General features: G+C 37.3%; 1 protein-coding gene across 1 annotated transcript in view; it reads right to left on the reverse strand.

Annotated features, from left to right (window-relative positions):
* Nucleotides 1-12823, reverse strand: part of armc2 (armadillo repeat containing 2) — a 32038-nt gene extending 19215 nt beyond the window's left edge. Inside the window, exons 1-7 of the mRNA XM_066701352.1 lie at nucleotides 12634-12823; nucleotides 9821-10060; nucleotides 9537-9609; nucleotides 7151-7307; nucleotides 6517-6715; nucleotides 2039-2115; nucleotides 507-611 (exon numbers count right to left, since the gene is read on the reverse strand). Coding sequence (XP_066557449.1) covers nucleotides 507-611; nucleotides 2039-2115; nucleotides 6517-6715; nucleotides 7151-7307; nucleotides 9537-9609; nucleotides 9821-10060; nucleotides 12634-12788 — 1006 coding nt within the window. The 5' untranslated portion in view covers nucleotides 12789-12823. The remainder of the gene's footprint in view (nucleotides 1-506; nucleotides 612-2038; nucleotides 2116-6516; nucleotides 6716-7150; nucleotides 7308-9536; nucleotides 9610-9820; nucleotides 10061-12633) is intronic.
* Nucleotides 12824-21795: the final 8972 nt, after the last annotated feature.

The raw sequence follows: 21795 nt of genomic DNA on the forward strand, positions 1-21795 counted from the left end.
AACTATAGTGATAAGCCTTGTTTGTCTCAAAAATTACATTTTTTTGTAATGATTTTTACAACTTCAATATTCTCCTAAACCAGACCGTTTCCCTTTGAAAAATCTTTCATTGTGTTAAAGCTTGGACTTTGTCAAAAACAAACACAAAACAATTATATTTTAAGAGTGAACAACAAAAAATCACAAAGTGGAGCTATATTACATCCTCCCATATGCCATCTTTCCACAGCATCCACTAAATCTTTCCTCATTCCAAAGGTCCTTTTCTTTTTTTGGAAATGATCAGGAAACAGCCATCAGGACACAAAACAGCAAAATAGAAATAACAATCCCTTTAACATGCAAGAAGAAATACTGGGGTGCTGCAAGCTACAGATAAAATAAATAAACAAGGAAAATAAGTAATTCTAAAAAATACAGATAAGCCTCATGAGATACCAGCATGGATTCTAGGGCTTTGTTTTTAGATCTAAAAGGTTTTTCTTGCTCAATCTGCAATAGCATACCATAATTTGTAGACTCAAGCTCCTGGAGAACAGGTATGATCTTGGAATTCCAGTAAATGGTTTGTTCACATTCATCTTCAGCCATTCTTGCACTGTTATCAGATCCTTGATTATAGTCAAAGAAAAGATAACAAAAAATAAGAATTACTGTTGACAATACCATTTCCACTCTCAGGATTCACTATTGAGAACTGAGAAATGCTTGACTAACTAAATATAAAGAATAAGAATAGTATCAATGTAACACAGAAGCAGAAGAATGATTCTAAGTGAAATTACAGGAAAAAGCCAGGATCTAAGAATGATTATGACTGAGCTTGGAAATGGTAGGCCTTCAAAATCTCCCTGATTACTGCTTCTGGGAAGTCCTAAGAGTTCTAAAAGTCTTGACTTGTCCATTGTTTCTGTTCTAGCAAAAATATACTTTACGATATCTGACAATCATTACACATACAGTGCAACAAAGCAACAACAAAAAAAACTTAAATATTGCATAATATATTACCACTTAGAACAAGTATTCAACATTTAACTTACTGCAGTAACAGTTACAGTTCAAAAGTTCAATTTCTTAAAATAAAATGCTTCACAGGAAGTATGATATCAAAATAAAAAGGTCACCACTCAGACCTGTGCCTCATTGGGTGCTTCAGCAAGACATAAAACCAAACATTTTGCATATCTGTCTCAGGGTTGCAGGAAAAGGTTTGTGGTGTATACTGTAATTGATTGGCTGCTACTTTTAGCAGGTAAGTATGACACCCCTAGCAACAGCTTAGTGGTTTAAGAATATAGCCTTGCAAAAAATACATTTCTCAAGATGCTTTACCTTATCAAAATGCTCTGAATCATAACCAGAGGAGCATCACTCAACCTAATAGCTCACTGTATGTCATTACAGCAGGTGTGGAGTGGCAGTCAAATGCTTATGCACCCCTTGAAAATATAGCACTGATAAATAAGTAGCATTTAATAAAAAATATGTATTAATCTATTTCAATCACTAAATAACAGTTTCAAATGAAGAAAGCAGACACTTTAGACTACAACTACATACTGTATGTATTAACAGTGACATCTAAAAAACTATGCTGCCTTTAATAATTTTGAATATTATGTCCAGTTTTCCAATATGTATATTAAACCATGCTAATCCAATTAAAGATCTAACAGAACTGTAATGATCAGGACAATGAGACTACAAAAAGGTGAGAACAAATGTTGGGCCTCTTTAATTTTACAAGCAAGTTGGTGTAAAATACATGGGAACTTGAAATGGATAAAAACAGTTTTGTTTTTTAATTTAATAAGAAGTTTTGACAAACATTTACAATAGACTGACACTTTATCTCAGTGTCAACTTAGATACTATTAAATCAAAGTGTTCTTACTGTAGGTGTTTTTTGAAAATGTTCATAAAGTGTTCAGATTTGCACTGGGGGACAGTAGGAGAGGCCAAACTGTTTATTAAGCTTCCTAAACAGCAAGGGTGACCAGCAAAAGGAAGTCCACTTTGTTTTGATAAACCATACCTATTCTTCTCCTGACTCCCGTGCTGTCAGCACTACCAGACTGTGAAGACGCACAACTTGAACTTCCAGTTGAATCACTGAAACAAAAAAAACCATCAGTGACAGAAAAACTGGCAGAAGGAGATCTATTGAATATGTTGTACACAACGATAGCTGGTTTTCAATTAACATTCTTGGGAAATTACATAATCTTCTCATTTGGGGTAACCTGAAAGTTTGTGAGGTGAAAACAAAGGCATCTTTCTAGTAAAAAAAAAAAGAAAAAAACAAAAAAGAAAGGAAAATGTAGCAAAAAGTCCTTTTATGAAATCCAAATGTATGGGCCATAATATTATTAAAGTAAGGTTTATTAAGAGGATAACATTCTAGCATAGGAAAATGGGCTTATTTTACTAATATCATATTACACTTTCAGAACAATGTGCAAAGCTTTCAGCATAAAACACTGGCAACCCGTTTTCTGACAGAAAAGTTGTTGATTTTTAGATAAAGCTAGATTTGGAAAATGATCTGTTCATCAAGTTAATTCTGCACTGCAGCAAACATATTTAGGGTCATTCTGAATATCTGCACTTATATCTGTAATACTGAAGAACAATAATGCCAATGTGATAATGTGATTGTCACCAAAGTTCATTTAAAATGTCTACAATAATAGCTGGTTAATATAACAGCTATTTGGCAAACTGAACTAAATACACTTTTGTTCCACTAGATGTCACTATTATAATCAGTAAATGATAAAACCCCATTTCCTATTTTTGTACAGATTAGAGTCAGTAGGGCAGCAACACAAGGATTCTTCAAACAGCTGGAAAAGCACATGTGCTGTATATGCCTTATGTCAGCTTAATTTAAAGTCATTAATAGCTTCTCTCTATTTGGCTTATACTAGTTCAGCTTCCTCCACAGTGCTGTTAATCTTCTCAGGTACGTTCTTCATATTTGAAACTAACTTTCTACATTTTACAATATATTTACTTTTGCACTAGGCAAATAAGATGTTATTAATATATGTTTTATTAGATTTAGGTTATGTCTACAGGTTTTCAAAGGAAAAGTACAAGTATGTTATTAAATGTTATTAAAACAATCATTCAAATTCCATCACAGGTTTTTAGTCTGTTAGTAATGGTTGAAACACACAACTCCCTGTCAGTATAGTGGCTGGTGCATAAATTAACCCATGTGACTTCCCTTGGATCTCTCCCTCAACTGTCAAAGAAAAGGAGCTTGATTTTCCAAAGGTCTTGGTGACATTTAACATGTAGATTTCTATTTGTCTCACTGTGTCACAGATCACACTGTTGAGACTTGGGGTTTTAAGGTTTAGACATGTCTCCCTGGTCACAGCTGTACATGTCTATTGAATTTGTAGTAACCCGTGTACACCCAGGACAGGAAAACAAAACAAACTGCCCTTCAAAGAGAGACTCTCAATGGGTGAGTGAGACCTCCTGACAGAGAAAACGGTACACAGAGATCTTACTGGAGCAGGCCTAAGTCAGCATAAGTAGCCTAGGTGTTTCTTACATATAATGTGCAATTTGGAAACGGAAGTGTTTCTTTCACTTCGCTGACTGCCACGATCCTTTTGTCAACACAGGAGAGATTGCATCAATATACATGAAAACGTGCATTGTGGAGTTGAGTTCGAGCATTGTATGGGGGGCTTATGTAGCTCTGACTGATAACAGTGAATAGGTATGCCAGAGGGGTTTATGTGGTGCAGGGAGCCAAGGAAGCTCTAGCCCACTTTAGGTTCAACATTCTTGGCCTGTGACAAATCAGCCCATTGTAAAGATAGTACATTTTAAGATTTTAAGTCTGATATATATTTTTTTACCTTTCTTTAACTCAATAATCAATTACATTCTAGAACCTAGAGCTCAGTAACCAAGACAAGTAAAAATACCTTGTAGCACAAAGACAGGCCTGTAAAACACTTTTGGTAAATACAATATAGCAGAATATTTAGTTTTGTTTTGATTTCATTTGTAGTGTTGCACGGAGCCTGGGGTATTTATTTCACACAAATGCACAGCTCCAAATTGAAGTAACAATGTAGCTGTGAAACATCAGTAGTGACCCCTGATCATATATCAGGAATAGTGTAGTTTGTTTTATTTAAAGGCAGTATTCTGACTGAGCCCCCCTGGAGGGTGCAAACAAATCCTCAGACAGTTTCATGAAAAACTGGGTGATCCAGAGAAAACCTGAACAGGTGGCAGCCCTAAGTGAATCCCAAGCCCCTGGGCCTGCAAAAGAGATGAGATCATATTATTGCTCCCGATATTGTTGAAATCACACATATACTCCCTGCACCAGGAAACACTATGCCACAGACTGAAGCGGAGTAAGACGTGTGAGTGTGACTCCAATGTCTTTGGACATATTAAGCCTTTACTGTCTCTGTGTGATCCCACAATCCTAAACTGCTGCCTATTGCCACAGCTATGGACTGTGAAATATCCTCCTAACTATTTATTTAATTTCAAATCGCTCTCACTAATTTTGCAAGTACAAAATGAATTCATTAAAAAAAAGTGTATAATTTTGCTACAGACAATCTCACAGAAATCATGTACAATTTGCTTAACACTATTAGGTCCACATTTTTGCTGTGCAAACACCCAAATCAAGGCTTTCTAGTAGTGGGTTTTTAGTGAGTCAATGTTCAGTATGGATTCCTTCATCTCCAGGCTGTAGCCTATGCCATCTTCACTACTCATGGTATTATAGGAACAGTTCCTGCGTTCGTCTCACTGGTAGCCTCACTCCCATAAATTATTTGCAGAGCAAGTTATAAAGTATTTACTCACATATATGCCATTAATTGTGTCATGAATGCTCCAGTTCAAGGAATTTTCTAGTCTGCTAGCTTTCACCAACTCCAATAGAACACACAATATATGAAGTTATACATGTTATGTAAGCTTGGCTGGCACATCAGTGACAAAAAGGAATGATTGCTACAGGATCACAGACATGGCACATTAGGAAACAAAATTTCCTATCATGTAAGTTATATTAAACTTAAACATATTTTAAAAACAATGGAAATCAAATGCCCCACTAAAATAACAACAACCACCAAAAAAAAAAAAACAACCTCACACCTGTTACACCATCTTTCCGATGCAATTAATAATGCAAAGCCCATTAATCAAATCAGAATGACTTTCAGTAATTTCCATCAAAGCTGGAATTGGATCTAGCTCCCTTAGGGCTTGAAATTGTGGTGCATTAAGCAAGTCTGTCACTTGTACAATTTTACTACTAGTATCTGGAACTTCCCTGTCCAGTGCATGTCTGAGTTACGATTACATTATATTTTGTATCTTCAGCATATTTAATAAAGTAATAGATGGAAGACTGACTTTGAAAACTGTGCTGTTTCAAATCTAGAGAAACAATTAGATCAATGCAGTACAGCAGCCATGAGCCATTTGTGTCTCAAATATATCAATACTGGCTGCATGCTGTAATTGTGATGTTTTATTTGGGCATTTTATCATTGATTGGATTACAGTTCTACAACACTGCAATACTTCAACTAGAATTTCACAGACATTATCTCATCTCTGTCTTCAGGCTGACTAAAAAAAGCAGTCAAAACAAATGGTTGGCAAGTAGCACTGCAATCTAAAAGAAGCCCCCCCCTGAGCGAGCCCAGGTGCTGTGGATAGCAGAAACTTGAACAGCTCAAAATATAGAACAGAGGTTGTCCCATAATTTTTCTGTATTTGACTTCTGTGCATTTAAAAATTAGCATCCCCAAATACAGTTGAAGTAATCCATATTTCCCATAAGGGTCCTGCATGTGATAATTTTTTAATCAGCTTTCACCATATGAGTATGATTCAGGCCTTACACACAGCCAAGCCACCAGATACTGCTACACCTCCCGTATACAATAAATTTAGTTCTGTTAGTCATAAAAGTCAAAGAATTATTTAGATAGGGCAACAATAAAACAAATATGAAACTGCATGTGTACCTCACTCACTGTCGAACACCTATTGTGAAGTACCTATGATACATGTTAAACTGTTTTCTGTTGACTACCTCCAATTAGTTTCAACTGACCTAAACAGTATGAGGTATACATCTGTTACTAGTCACTATTGTTTTACCATACAAATCACAACCTCTAAACATCGGTTGGTGTCAAAAATGTATATGTATAAGGTATGTCAAAATAAATAAATACAATTAAAAACTAATGGATATGTTTCCTGCAAATGTGATTATACATTGCAAGAATGAAGAGCCATAGGAGAATAAAACAAAAAAAGAAGTTTCTCAATGCATTGCCAACAGCAAGGTGCATTAAAGCAGAAGGTGCAATTTGATTTGAGGGGAAGCTGTAATAAAGAAAAATTGTTTACCCACATAGTGGCTTCCATGGTAACCCTAATGCAGTAATTAATATTCGGTTATTATACTGCTGTATAACATAAACATGAGAGACATACCTTCCACTCCCAGGTCTGGACGGCACAGTTTCATCACACTTTGCTCTTGAACAGACTCCTATGTCATTCTCTTCAGCTTTCGAGGCCTTGATCAGTAGGGTGTTGCTGCCTCCACACATGGTGTGTGAAAGTGTTTCCTCAACCGCCACTGAAGAGCCAGGTTTGGCAAGAGAGGCTTCAGAATTCAGCCTCTTCAAAACTGCCAGCAGGACAATTCAGTTTGGAAAAATAGAGAGGGCTTGATTTATCCCACTCAGGGAATAACACACTTTTCTTTAGAAACAAAGCCACAAGCAATAGGGTACTTGTGCTTAATCGTGCTGAAAAGTATATCATTTTTTTCCACTGGTTTGAATCAAAGCTAACATAGTTTGCACACTATTAGTTCTCCACTGCACACTTTACTGACTAAAAAAACTTGACTCATTTGCTGGCCAGATGGAGACTTGTCGTGGGCCGGGTTTGGCCCGAGGGCTATATGTTGTGCATCCCTGCTTTACACCTTTAAAGTGAAGATCAGTGCTCTCTTGCCACTACATTCTGCCACAATGCCAATGCACCTAACCAGTTTTGTCCACGCCATAGAGCTAGCGTATTAAAACATAACAGCTTGTTCAGTAACACACAGACTCACATTGCTCTGGCAGCATTGCTTGTGGGAGCCCCCCCAGGGAGCCGGCTCTGAACAGGCGAGCCCGAGCGGTGCTCACTTTTTTGAGCTCTAGAGAGTCTGGAGGAGGTTTGGGGAGAGGGGGTGAGGTGTCAGCCTCCTTATCTGGCAGTTTGGGTTTCTGTTTAAATAAAAGCATCCATAAAAATATCAGTGCAACATAACACTATGTTTCATAGTTACCTAGTGCTATAGCTATTGCAGCGCTGAGAACCAGAATACCAAATATAATTCCACACTCACAAGATCCTCTGTGTCCCACACATATACTACACTGAACAAAAATATAAACGCAACATGCAACAAACTTCAAAGATATTATATATATATATATATATATATATATATATGTAACAGTTCATATATATTACATTCCTGCAGGCAGCATGCCTATTGCATGCTCACTGAAAATAAATTGAGACATCTATGGCATTGTGTTGTGTGACAAAACTGCACATTTACAAGCCCAGAACTGCCTTTTATTGTCCCCAGCACAAGGTGTACCTGTGTAACAACCATGCTGTTCAACTGTTTAATCAGCTTCTTGATTTGCCACACCTTTCAGGTGGATCTATGGCAAAGGAGAAATGCTCACTAACAGGGATGTAAACAAATGTGTGCAAAACATCTGAGAAAAATAAGCTTTTTGTTCGAATGGAACATTTCTGGGATCTTTAATTTCATGTTGCGTTTATATTTTTGTTCAATATAGTTCCTGTAAAAAAATACACAATTTTATAATATTAATTTGCTCACAAACAACATTTAAAAACAGAGAACAAACAGTATACCAAAAAACAAGCCCATTGCCAGGATGCAGGGTGTGGTCACAGGTTTGATTTCAGACTGCAGTATTCACACACTGCAACTGGAAGTCTCCAGTGAGGGCTCAAAATTGCCTTCATACCATAAGAATATGTTGCAGAAGTAGAACTGACTGAGAGATCCTAGACTTGCGGCACCAGAATAATGTTTAGACCTGGGCAGCTGCCAGCTGCATCGGATGGTGCAAGAAGATCCATGTCTGTCCTTCAGTTGACGTAATCAACCCCACAGCGCTCATCTCTGAGGATGCGTGTGTTTGTAAGTGTGTGTAACTAAAGTTCAAGCTCAGTGCGTATATGGAACAGAAATTTGCCATTAAAAATAAAGAAATGCCAGTACATTATTATTATGTTGGTAGTTAATGCAGCCTGTATTCATTATTTTTAATAGACGTTAAAAGATTCTGAGGTCTCTATTAATAACACAAACTATTATAAAATGAATCAAAACACTTAAAAAGTTTCAAATAAACATTCACAAGTCATTGTGAATATTATACAATTAAAAATATGATAAAATGATTTTAAACACCTTAAATTTAAAGTATAAACTATATTAATGTACATAGTTATGCAATATCTATGATTAAAAAAAAGTATTTTGGGTGTCGGAGACAAATTTGACAACGTTTTAATGAGGTCTTGCTGAGTATTAAGTTGGGAAGTCTTTTTTTAAAAATGTAACCAAAAGCACATTTCAGAATTCCTAAGAGTGCTGACCTTAGTTCAAAAACAGACGGCGTGAAAAATTTGATTTAAAGACACTGTCAAAACTAAAATGTATAACCTTGTAAAATATCTCAACAAAATAAAGGATAACTGTCATTTGATGAATATCCCTGACTTACAAACAATAAAAACAGAGTAATGTAATGCAATTTAAAAATATATACATATTCCTTTGAATGGTATGTACATTTTTGGAGTCAGTATTTTTACTGGCCAAGTATTCAACTTTATATGACAAAGTGTCGAAAAAGTATGCATTTTCTTACCAAATGTCTCAATTACATAATGTTTTGAATGATGAATGATTAAATATAACATCAGATATATCAGATTCCTGTAATTCTACTTTGCATATTATAATGACTGGTGCATTCATGTTGCAAAGGCAAAACTATTTTCTGGATTTTTAACTAGAACAACTTGGAACAATTAATGGAATTAAAGTTTGTAAAACATAGGTTTATACTTTTAAACAGTAGTGACACAGCTGAGACAAAGCATAATATATCTATACCTGAACACGGTCAAAGCACACTTATGTACAACTGGGAAAACTATAAACTAAAGTGTGTAGATTAACCTGCCATTCCTCAAAGTATTTATAAGACCAACTGGTTCCCTCTGGGAAATAAAATATTCTCTTTAATGTACTGTGTAATAAAGACCAAAAACCAAGAACACCCCACTCCACTGCTAAAATGGTTTTCAGACTGTCGAGATTTCAGTGTTTTAAATTGTGGTCTATGTTAAAAAAAAAAATAAAAAAAAAAAAGAGGGTGCGGGAATTTTACACTTACGTGTTCCAGGGGAGAAAGTCGTTTTCCTGATCCAGGCCTTGAATCAGGTGCTTCAAAATTGCGGGCATGAAGACTAAATAAAAGAAGATGACAGCTTTATTCATTGGGTTCAATGGGTTATATCAGCTAAAATTTAAAAGGAAGTGTTACAAGTGTACAAATTTGTAGTAACACATTTCTTTCAAGATGACAGCTATTTAAAGGTATGTAGAGCAACCAAGGTATCCTTTGCTATATTTGCTCATAACAGCAAGTTAATATTTGACCCTTTTGCTATCTTTTACCTGAAAGCCGAAGGAGGGCGTTGCTCGATTGATCGAGATGAGCTTGGTCCAAACAGCTGCCGCTGGTCATTGCGGGGTGTGAATGGCCTTTGAGTCTTGATCGTTCGTAGAGACCTGCGGGCCTCGTTTATGATCTCTGCACTTGTTTTCTTCCTGGGTGATGGGCTCAGGTAAAAGGGCTCATTTTTGTCAGCCTTTTTTTCCAATGACATTGTGAGCTTTGGGAATCTTCTTACTTCACTGTAAGTTATGGGTACAGAAGTATTAAGAATTACAAAAGTTGCCTATGACAACATCAGAGAATGTCATCAGAACAAAGTATTTTGTGTTTTGCATTCAAACGCAATGCTTCCATATAGTATATAAAAACAATATACCAACATACAGTACATTATACCTACAAAAAAAATAAGTTGTACACTTAAAGGTCTAATTGCTCACTCTCTCTGTAATACATTTTTTTTAAATTACTGTTATGTTTGTACATACAAGTCCATTTAATGTTTAAAGTAAATGTCAAATCCTTGGCAAAACAAAAACCTATTTGACAAAACAGGGAAACGCTCAATATGCTGATATCTATGGTACCATCATGGTACCATAGATATCAGCATATAGAGCTTTTCCCTGTTTTGTCAAATAGATTTTTCTGTTTTGCCATGTATCTTCAAATGTGTTCCACTATAAAACCTGTGCAGAAACAAGTAACCTTTGACATTAGTCCACATACAAAAATGATTCGCCACTGTTGTGTCAGGACTTAGTAAAGCCCTAGTAAGACACACTTATTTTAAAAATAAAATAGAAAGGAAATTAAATAAAAAGTATCTTATGGACCCCATTCAGATCCACTCCAGAATAATGTACTGTAAGGCTGAAATTTAATACAAGAAAATGCCTGACTGCTGTTTCAAAGATATGTATTTCTCTTCCTCTCAGTGCAGAGATGATGTAATGGAAGCAAAGTAATAATGGCATGTCATGATGAGACACTGCGCATTAAGGCGCTGTACTACCTTCAGCTGTCAAGACTGATACGCACCATGAGGGTAGCCTGTATATCCTCATGTGTTAATTAAATAATTTAAATTATGCCTGCTCTGTCTCAAGAGATTTGGGGTGTTATTCTGGAAAGGAAAAAACTTTCAGATCCGTGGTCTAAACTGAATTAAAAAACAAAAAACAAAAAACATACATTTTAAATTGCTGCTTCAAGTATTGTTAAATTAAAGAATTCAAATTGTATCCATTGCCCTATTGAGTCACACTTTTGTAAAACAGGGGATATATAATGTTGACATTTTTAGTCAGAAAGAGGTGCAGTACAGAAGCTGACCAACTCCATTTGAAACTGTACACACAATGTAAAGCTATTCCCTTCAAAAGTATGTTGGCTAGGTTAGGTAGGTGCATAATATAACAATATTTACTTTTTAAGATTTAGATTAACCTACTGCCTTATTACACTTTACAAAAGATAATTTTAAAACTGTTTTATTGTTTTGTGACTTTACATCACGTTTCCCTGCAAACAAATATAAGGCAATAGACAAAGGCCCCTGCAAGTATGCAAATCTGTCACAACAAATCTTAATTTCAAGTAAGGATTTAAAAAGTCATTAAGCATTTCATATACAGGTTTAGTGCAGATATTTGATTATAAGTAGTATTTAAATATTGATGAAGCTCATTTAATATAAATGAAATGACCTAATTTGTCAGGAAGGCTACGTGAAGATGGTTTATTGGTTTTGACTATCCAGCTTGAACTCCATATATATATGACCAAATTAAGCAATGTCACTATAATTGTACTGGACCTCTATGCTGATACAATCTCAGTTATGGGCCTATGTCGTAAACATACATTTAAAAAGTTTACGTATAAAGTTAGACTTAAGAGGTTGTTTTGAAGGTTAAAAAACGGTAGGTGATAAAAGAGGTGAAAATACTCCATTATTCTAAAGCTATTGTAGTATAACCTTTGGGACAGACATCTTATTCTACTTGATTCAATTTAAATAAACGAGTGACCTTAGGTTAAAAAGCTTAGTTTGCCCTGCTCTAATACAAATTTAAGAGAGATTATGCAAGTAATAGATCTGAATCTCTTAACAAAATCTCAATGCTTTTCTTGAACTGTGTTATGATATATCATGTACAGCATTTCAGCTTTTCTTCATTAAAAGTGGAATGTTAATATTTTGCATTCCAGGTTACCATATTATTGTCAAACGGGTACTTTTACTTATTTCAATAAGAGTGCATTCATTCAAACAGACACGACTTAAGGCCAAAGCAGGAAGCATACAGCCGACCATCAATGACTTCACTGCTTGTGTGGTAGTGAAAGTCACAATCCCCTTTCCACACTTTTAACATGAACTTAGCAAAAATCACACATGAAATGATTAACAGACAAGTGTACTGAACTGTGATGCTGCACCCTATTTACTGTGTACTATTTGCTTCAGTGTGCTAGGCTGTTTGTATTGCGGTGTATTGTGTAAACTGCAGCCGTGCAACTATGTTTTAGTTATTTAAGAGTTTTATATTGTCACATAATGCATCACAATTATGAGTATGTAAGTCGCTCTAAAGACGTGATGAAAATAGAAAATAATACGCTAATTATATCGCTAGGTTTATAGTGCTGTTACAAATCGGATTAAAATAAAAGATTTATTAAAGCCCCGCCGTGTGAAAGTATAGGTCTAGCACTTCTCCAGCTGTACCTAGGTGGTTTCATATATATATATATATATATATGTGTGTGTGTGTGTGAATTAATAATCGCGGCGCGTCTCGCTCACCTCTGTTGATCCCAGCGTCCTGCGCGCAGCGGTCGCCATGGCAACGACGCGCCGGCGCAGCGCTCCACAGCGCGCGCTTTACGTCGTGTGCGCAGTCTGCACAGTCTGCACCTGCGGCTGCGCAGCTTCTCCAGCGCTCGCACCGCGCAGCCCATGTTAAAATATACAATGTGAGGCGTATTACTCTTAAAAGTAAGTGTGCAAAAGCTCAGAGGTACTGGAGACACTTTACACTTTACAGTAACAAAACAGCACATACTATCTGGGTATTTTCAATTACCACTGCATTGTGAAACATTTTGTTGCCGAAATCAATCAATACATAAATCAATAAAAGATGATACTTTTGATCTCCTCAACTCAGAGCTGTGTTCTCTGAACCCCTGCTCAGCACCTGACCGACACTGGCGCATGACGTCACGGTTACTGGCAGATTCCCTTAATTGTATTTCATTAAAACGGGTTATGTCATTATTATTAAAACTCATGATCAATATGATTATCAGTATTAAGTATCATCTATAACAACAACCACCACAGTAATGGAAAAAGTTTACAAATCTTAATGAGGTCATGTCTGAATCCCACAGGAACAATTACATTATTTGTTATTTAGCAGACACTTTTATCCAGGGCCATTTATACAGCTGGATATTTCACTGGAGCAATCTAAGTGAAGTGCCTTTCTCAAGGGGATTTGAACCCACAACCTACCAGCTATGAGTCCAGAGGCCCAACCACTACTCCACATGAATGCCTCATGCACTTCCACTGAGTTCTGCTGTTGATCACATGAACATGACCACTAACCTCAAGCCTAGTCTGTACACCTAACCATGCTATACATGTGATGAACAGCAGAACTCACATGAAGTGCATAAGGTAGGTATTCATGTGATACTCCTGTGGCATTCATACATCAATTCACTAAGAATTGGTGTCCATTAATGTAAAGTATGATGATAATAATAATAATAATAATAATAATAATAATAAAACTAACTTTTATTATTTATTAAACCATTAATAACCAATGCCACCAATCATAGCATGGCCTTGTGTCCAAAAAATCCCAGTGTGTCAATTTGTATTCTTATTATTGAGCACCACGAACATAACTTTTCTGATTTGGAACAAATACTGTATATTTTAACACAAGACTAACACCGGATATCCCACCAATTTGTAAGTTATTATCACCCATGGTATATACACAGTAGGCCTATATGTACTTTCAAACATTGGAAAAGGGGTTATGAAATACCATTTTGTCTTCCTCTTTAAATTATCAGAAATAACCATGCACTAATGATCATTGCTTAAAACCACAACAAGATGCACATCATGTGCAATTTTTAACATCACAAAGAGAACATGTGTGAACCTGAAACAGACCTTTACCACACTGCAGGAAGTGGCTGTTCTTGTGTCAGGCATTAAGTTGAATTTGAGTGCTGCAGTTAAAAAGTATATATACTGCATATGTAATTTTTACATCGATAGTATTTGCATATGATTAATTCATAATAAATAATGACTCTTTATAGTCCCTATTTACTTTCCAGGGGTAATGGCATTGTAAAACCTATTGTTCAGTCATGGTGCAGAATGGCATTTGCTTTCAGTCCCAGAAATACCTGTGTATTTGTATGTTGTTGCCTTTTCTGCAAAGGAACCCTGAACCAAAGTCTACATGTGAAAATACTACCTTACATCAATAAAATAAAATAACATGGCAGCACAATTAAAAAACAAAATTCCACTATACTTCATAAGGACAATTGTTAATTAAAACAAAGACATTATGGTCATGTTTGGTATTGCCTTCACATACATGTCTGTTCTACATGTCTGACATAAAAGTCCATGTGATATTACACCATCAATTTCAATTCTAAGAAAGACTTCTTGTGCAGCTAAAAAAAGACAATGCTGAAGAAGCGACAATGTTTTCAAACGGGATTCCAAAACATCAGCTGACTCAAGAGTTCCTGACAGACCTGGCAAGAGAATTCCACAGTTAGTTAGGAGCTGCACAGCAGAAGGCCCCCACGGGGCATGGATCTGAGTCTTATTTTGGGTTTACACAGGAGACAACAGTTCTTCTAGTAAAGCGTAGGAAGATACAGGGAATATCGCTACAAAGTACATCCATATGGTATGAAGATCTTCAGATCAGTTCCAAACTGGACAGGCAGCCAATGCAGGAATGACAAAAGAGGAGTTATGTTTTCACATTAGCGAAATATAGCTCCATTTATTATTATTTATTTCTTATCAGATGGCCTTATCCAGGGTGATTTACAAAATATAAGCGCAATAGAAAATACAAATTCCAATTTACATAATACAGTGCAATTCAAACCATAATACATTTAAAAAATTCCAATTTACACAAGTGTATACAATATATGAGGTCTTACATCCCAGACTGTAAAAGCTGAGTGCAGACAAGATGTTAGGTCACAGTCAAGGGCCAAAGGAAAGGGAGCATAGGGGACATCAAAATAACAATACGAGTACTAGTAACGCAAGGTCAGGGACTCTGCTGTTTTGACGTCAGTGGGAAGGTCATTCCACCACTTAGGGGCCAGGGATGAAAAGGAGTGGCTCTGGAGGGGATGTATGGGGAGACTGAAGGTAACTGGTGCAGTGTGGTTGAGACATTGGTAGGTGAGGTTCAGTGTCTTGAACTGAATGCGTGTCGGTATCGGGAGCCAGTGGAGGGAGCGGAGCAGTGGAGTAGCGTGTGCGAATCGGGGCAGAGAGACACCAGACGAGCCGCAAAGTTCTGGAGGAGCTGGAGCAGCGGGTAGTAGTTGCAGGCAGGCCGGCCAGGAGGGAGTTGCAGTAGTCCAGGCAGGAGAGGACCAGGGACTGGACGAGCAGCTGAGTCGAGTAGTTGGTGTGGAAGGGTCAGATTTGGCTTATATTACTCAGGAAGAATCTGCAGGTGTGTGTCAGCGTGGTGATGTGCTGAGTGCAGGAGAGCGCAGATTTTTTGCGGAAGAAGAGGGAGTGTCGTAGATTCCAAGGGGATTGAGATGGAGAGGTCAGTAGAAGGCGAGGAAGAGGGGGGGGAAAAAAAAGAGGAGAAGTTGAGCTTGAGGTGGTGTGAGTGCATCCAGGCAGAGATAGCAGACAAGCAGGAGGAGATGCGAGAGGGGATGAGGGTATTGGATGAAGGAAAAGACAGGAAGATCTGGGCATCATCTGCGTAACAATGGTAAGAGAAACCATGGGATGCGAATGAGGGGGCACAGGGAGCGAGTGTAGAGCGAGAACAGGAGCGGGCCCAGGACAGAGCCTTGGGGTATGCTTGTGAGGAGAGGTTGGGGGTGAATGAGGAGCCTCGCCATGTCACTTGGTAGGTCCGGTTGCTGAGGTAGTAGGAGAACCAGGTGAGAGCAGTCCCAGAGATTCCAAGGTCAGCAAGGCAGGAGAGGAGGATGGAGTGATCGACAGTGTCAAATGCTGCAGAGAAATCGAGGAGGATGAGGACTGAGGAGAGGGAGGCCGTCTGAGCACAGCTGAGGGAGTCAGTGACTGCCAGGAGAGCCGTCTCAGTGGAGTGAGCTGTGCGGAAGCTGGAATGCAGAGGATCAAGAAGTGAGTGATGGGAAAGAAATGCAGAGAGCTGACGGTGGACAGCACACTTGAGGGTCTTTGAGAGGAAGGGGAGTAGGGAGACGGGCGGTAGTTCTGAAAAGAGGTGGAGTCAAGGGTAGGTTTCTTGAGGAGTGGGATGACATTTATGCTACATGTATGGATTATTGACTAATAAAAAGCATTTGTGAACTTCCCTGCATCATACAAGTCACTCAAAAACAGATGTTAGCTAAAATTGTGTAACCAAATTTAGTAGTTTTTTTGCACTTTTGAGTGTTCATGCTTTGCAAATTTGTTGAGTTACAAATACATAAGCAAAACACGTCAAATAAACATATATAGCAGCCCACAGTTGGTTAACTTGATGGTGTAAAAAATCACATTGTTAAGACTGATAAATGAACTGATCAAGTTGACATTTGCATTATACAAACATTTCAGTACATTCCTTTTTTTTTGACTAACAGATTTAATAGTCATGATGCCTATTCTCAAGAATAGGTTTATCTCCAAATATGTAGGATATGCTTTTAGTGTCTTGTAAAAACTGCTAATTTGTGACACTGGGCACTGGTTACAAAGGAAGAAGAATAGATTGCTTTCACGGTTATAAGTGAGTGAAGAGATTAAAAATCAGCATTAGTTTATGGATTTCATAAATCATTTCTCCCCTTTCATGCCAACGCATAAAACTGCTGATTCCTTAGCTTATAATTAAGTCCTAAATGCACAGTACAGCTTGTCAAAAATGAAAGCCTTGGATTAGTCACCAAGCTCTATAAAGAGAGTATTACAATAAAATTAGTTTGATCTAATCAGAGGCTGCTCATGGATTAATTGTGCAATCAGTATTCATTTCAAGAACAAAATTAGGGCTCAGATGACTTCTCCACAAAAGGTCCATTTCTAAAAATAAAATGCATTGTTCATGATATGACGTCTCTTGTTGCCTGGTTTCTGTCTTGCATGGATTTTCCTTGTTAGGCATAAATCACAAGAACAGAACCGATGTGTCTGTTTTGGCCTGATTAAAAAGCAACTAACGCATCTATTGTAGCCTGGCCAATAAATAAATTAAGTACAAAACCCTGAAAGCTTTCATTTTGGAGTAACATAACTTTATCATCATCATCATTATTATTATTTGGTTATTTTGTTATTTCTTGATTGATTCCTTTGTACCTCGTCTTTAACATTAATTATGACACTCAACCAAAGCACATCTTATATGCTATGCACACTTTTAAATGACAGAATATAAACCCCTTTGGCCTACTCTTCCTGTCAAAACCAGAAATTAGTTTATGATTCTGAACACAATCAAGCTTAGGGTTCATCTACTTCCCACTAAATGTAGACGTCCATCTGAACTACTTGCCTGTTTGTAGTAAGATGGTATGAGTTTAATGTCAGACAGTTAGTGTTCTGGCTGCTGTTGTGGGATAGATGTCTTAACACTTACCTCAGTCATATCTCTGTTTCTACCCTGACTCCATAGACACACATTATTAAACCCTCTTATGGGAGTCAACCTCCCTAAACTCAAACCCTTAACCTTGCTTCATGCAAACTGTAAGCTTAAACCCAATTCTTTACCAACCCCAATCCTATCATGCATAACATCTTCCAAAACCCCAAACTCAAAGCACAATACAATTTCGAAGTCTGGCTCAACCCACAACTCATTCTATACTCAACAACTCTGTTTACATGTTTACATGTTTACCCTAACCCCAAGTGGAAGTGTGTTTATGAGGAATTACTACATCAAATTAATTCTACTTTTAATTTCCTCTGTAGTCCTCAAACATTTCCTCAGAATTACTGAAGGGATGTCCAGATGCTTAAATAAAATATTACAATGTGAAACCTGAAACCTGGGTTCATTGTCATGCTTTTGGTAAACGTGGCTGTACCATCCCGCCACAGTGTAAACAAAAGAAGGCCTCCAGCACATTACATAATTGATGCCTCTGGTTCATAATTTATCAGGAAAAGAAAATCTACAACATTCCGAAAAGTAATTACCATAATAACATGTTATTTTCTCTGCTTCCTGAAATTACCTACCGCACTGAGCAAGAGCTGTGGTTAATACTGAATTTAGTTTTAGGGTAATTAATCAATGCACACAACGGAATAACTCTGTGACTCATTACTGTAATTCTCATTGTTGAGGAGGCTTGACCTTTTACAGTCAGGGAAGCATTCCACTTCCCAAGAGGTCTTTTCCTTGCATTCCTGGGTGGTATGAGGTTAGGTCTTACCCATACCGTTTCACAGGTTTGTAATATTGCATTTTGTTGTACATAGCTCCTTTCACTGTTGAGAGACTTACGTGTCCACTTCAAAAGCAACATGTTTTTCCAGGGACACATGGACCCGGGGACACAAATGGAAACTGGGCTTCAAGGCATTCAAGATGGAAAACAGGAGACACTTCTTCACACAGAGAGTGCTCACAATCTGGAACAAACTCCCCAGCGATGTGGTTGAAGCTGAAAATTTTGGGAACATTTAAAAATAGACTGGATAGGATCCTTGGATCACTTAGTTATTAATGGACACCAAACGAGCACGATGGGTCGAATGGCCTCCTCTCGTTTGTAAACTTTCTTAAGTGCTTTCTTATGTTCTTAAGTCATATCTTGCAAGTTACCTGAACTAATTCCACTGGTGATGGGGATTTCATGAAAAAGACAATCAAGGAGAAAATGGCCTTAAACAGGTAAAAGTGAGAGGACTACTACTCCTTTCTGATGGTATGGAACTCATGTTATGATTTATGCACCACAGCAGACTGGACCTTCTATATTTTTGATTTCATGTGAAGAAGCTGTCTCTTTATAACGTAAAATGTATTATTTGTCCTAACCCCCCTAAGAAAAGTGTAATCTTTAATTCCAAACAAGGAATTAAGAAAAAGATTATGTGAAGGAACAAAGGTTTCATTTATGTGGACTGTCTCTTGCTTTAAGTATAGCAATACTTTACACTTATTTTGCTTTACTAATTATAGGTCAGTAACAGTATCTGCAACAAGACCATTCAGGGATGTAAAGCTATGTGTGAAAGGCTTTATTTCAGAAAGCTGTAATCTCTTTCCATCTCTCTCTTGTTCCTCCTTGTCTATAGTGAAGAGTGCATTAAAGAGACGGTGGCTTAGAAGTTTATGTATCTGACTGGAGTCCTATTCTTCTGCATTATGTCTGCACCCAGAATGAGCTAATGCAGTTTTGCACCATATTTGTTAATTCACACTGTATTTATTTGTACCTCAACCTGACCTATGAGAAACGGCAGACAAGCTACGGCATCCGCAGTGCCCGTGCTCCAGCCTTGTCTTGCTCTCTCTCACAGTCCTGTGTCTTTAAGGCAGTCTCTGAAAATGTGCAGTCCATCCCTTTGATGGCGCTGTTGAATGTGGTGCCCATTGTCATGCCCCTGCCCAGCCTCAAGAGGAGCACCCTGGTATTTGCTTCTCTGTTGGCAAAACACCTGACATCATTAATCTAGAATTCAGTTGTGCCAGCCTCCCATGTCCACTGCGTCACATATCTGATGCACTTCCGCTTTCCACAGAAAATAACAGACACTGCTTGACCTATTTTACACAGGTTGGAAGCCCTCACAAAACACGATCATGTGCCAAAGTCGTTATCTTTACCATGATTTCTCTTTGGCTGCCTTTCTCTGATTTGTTATTTTTAAATAATGATTCTTTCCCCTTCTTTTTCCTTAATTTTTTTCATTAGTATTCATGATGAATTTGGGGTGGGAGGTGACTTGTAGCAATCAAAGAAACAAATTATATATATATATATATATATATATATATATATACATACACACACACACACACACACACATATATATGTATGTATATATTACACTGTATGCTATACTGTAAGTATAATATAAAGTTCACATTCTGTCCTACAGCAAAAAAAAAGAAAAAGAAAAGCTTAGAAAACACTTTTTTAATCATAAAAAGCTATAAAAATTAATACAAAAAAGAGAAAATAACAATGAAAATTACCTTAAAGTAAAAAAATTGCTTTAAGAAGGAACTACTGTCATCTTTTAAACATGGCGTAACATGGTAGTTATCACAGAAGCAGTCATGATGCAGCGGGGCTTAAACCAAAAGAGATAAAAAAAAATGGCTGCAGACTCGCATCATCTTTACACAATCTATACTACGGTCTGCAATGAACTGATATTAACTGCTGTGACGCACGAGAAAAAACAAGTCAGACTTCCTTAGTTTGCTACTGTCCACACAATTTCCCTGCCACTGTTTGCTGTTAGAAGTGTATTGAGACAAGCATTCGTAAGGACTACATTTAAAGTCTTATTAATATTTACAAACAACTATGTTGGAAGGAGAGATCATAAATGCATTAACATATTGATAAGTAGACTTTAGGTTGTAGGTCACTTGTGTTTATCTGTATTCGAAGGTTGGTGCTTACTTTGTAATAATGGAGCTTGACAAGGTTTCTCTGTTAGGTTGTCTGATTAGTAACCTTTCTGCTTTTTTTCTTTTTCTTTTTCTTTTTTTTTTTTTTTAAGACAATGTACATATAACTAAGCAATCTTGCTCCTTTCTGTCTGGATTTAAATAGCTCTACATGCTTCATTCTCTTGGATACAGAGCTTATGATTGGGTTATGGCATCTGTTGGCCAAGTCCAATCATAGGGCATCTCTAAGGCAATTCCCACCAATGGCTGTCCAAGTATGGTTGCTGTAATTTCATTGTCACTAAGGGAGGGAAAAACATACAGCCCCAACAGTTGGCTCTTACGTATTGCAATGTGCTCATTTAAAGGCACAGAGCTGTTTTATGTGAGTGTGAATAGATCTGCTTAAAAAATGTGGGTTGGGGGGAAGGGGGACAAAAAGAAAAAGATACTATAGAAAGCAGCTGAGATCGAGCGGTTTCATTTGCATTCTTCATTTCAAAGGGAATAAAAACACACTTACATCTGCTCTTCGAACCAACCTGTTTCCGAAGCACAAGGCTCATCAGTCTCTGACAGCATCTTCCTTTAGGGGGGTGTGTCTCCCTAGCAACCATTTTCTTTTGGGCAGTCAGTGGACATAAGCCCTCTGATGTAGAGACTGTAACTGACATGGGGGTTATGGAGATTTTCTGGCTCTGGTGAAGTGCTTTTCATTCCACAGCAAGGAGCAAAAATCACTAGAAATGTACAGTGTAAAGTTTTGTCCCTAAAAATATGTTATGTCGAATTGCACACTAAGCCCGTAAATTTAACTTACATAAATTATTATGTAAATTATACTTACTCATTGGAAATTCTGTATAATTAATTAATATTACTGCTGTGAAGCTTAACTTATCCAGTGGCTGTGGTGAGTACAGAAAGGCATCCCAGATTAGCAGACAGATACTGCACACTTTCTGACTTCCAGTGGTTGACAGAAAAGTGCCTGAAATACAAACAATGTATTCAAACTGTACAATGCAAAATACATTGTTACTTCATTAATGTGACTTTCTGTATTTCACACATATACATTTGATATT

This window comes from Amia ocellicauda, chromosome 1 (assembly GCF_036373705.1).
Source record: "Amia ocellicauda isolate fAmiCal2 chromosome 1, fAmiCal2.hap1, whole genome shotgun sequence".
NCBI lineage: Eukaryota > Metazoa > Chordata > Actinopteri > Amiiformes > Amiidae > Amia > Amia ocellicauda.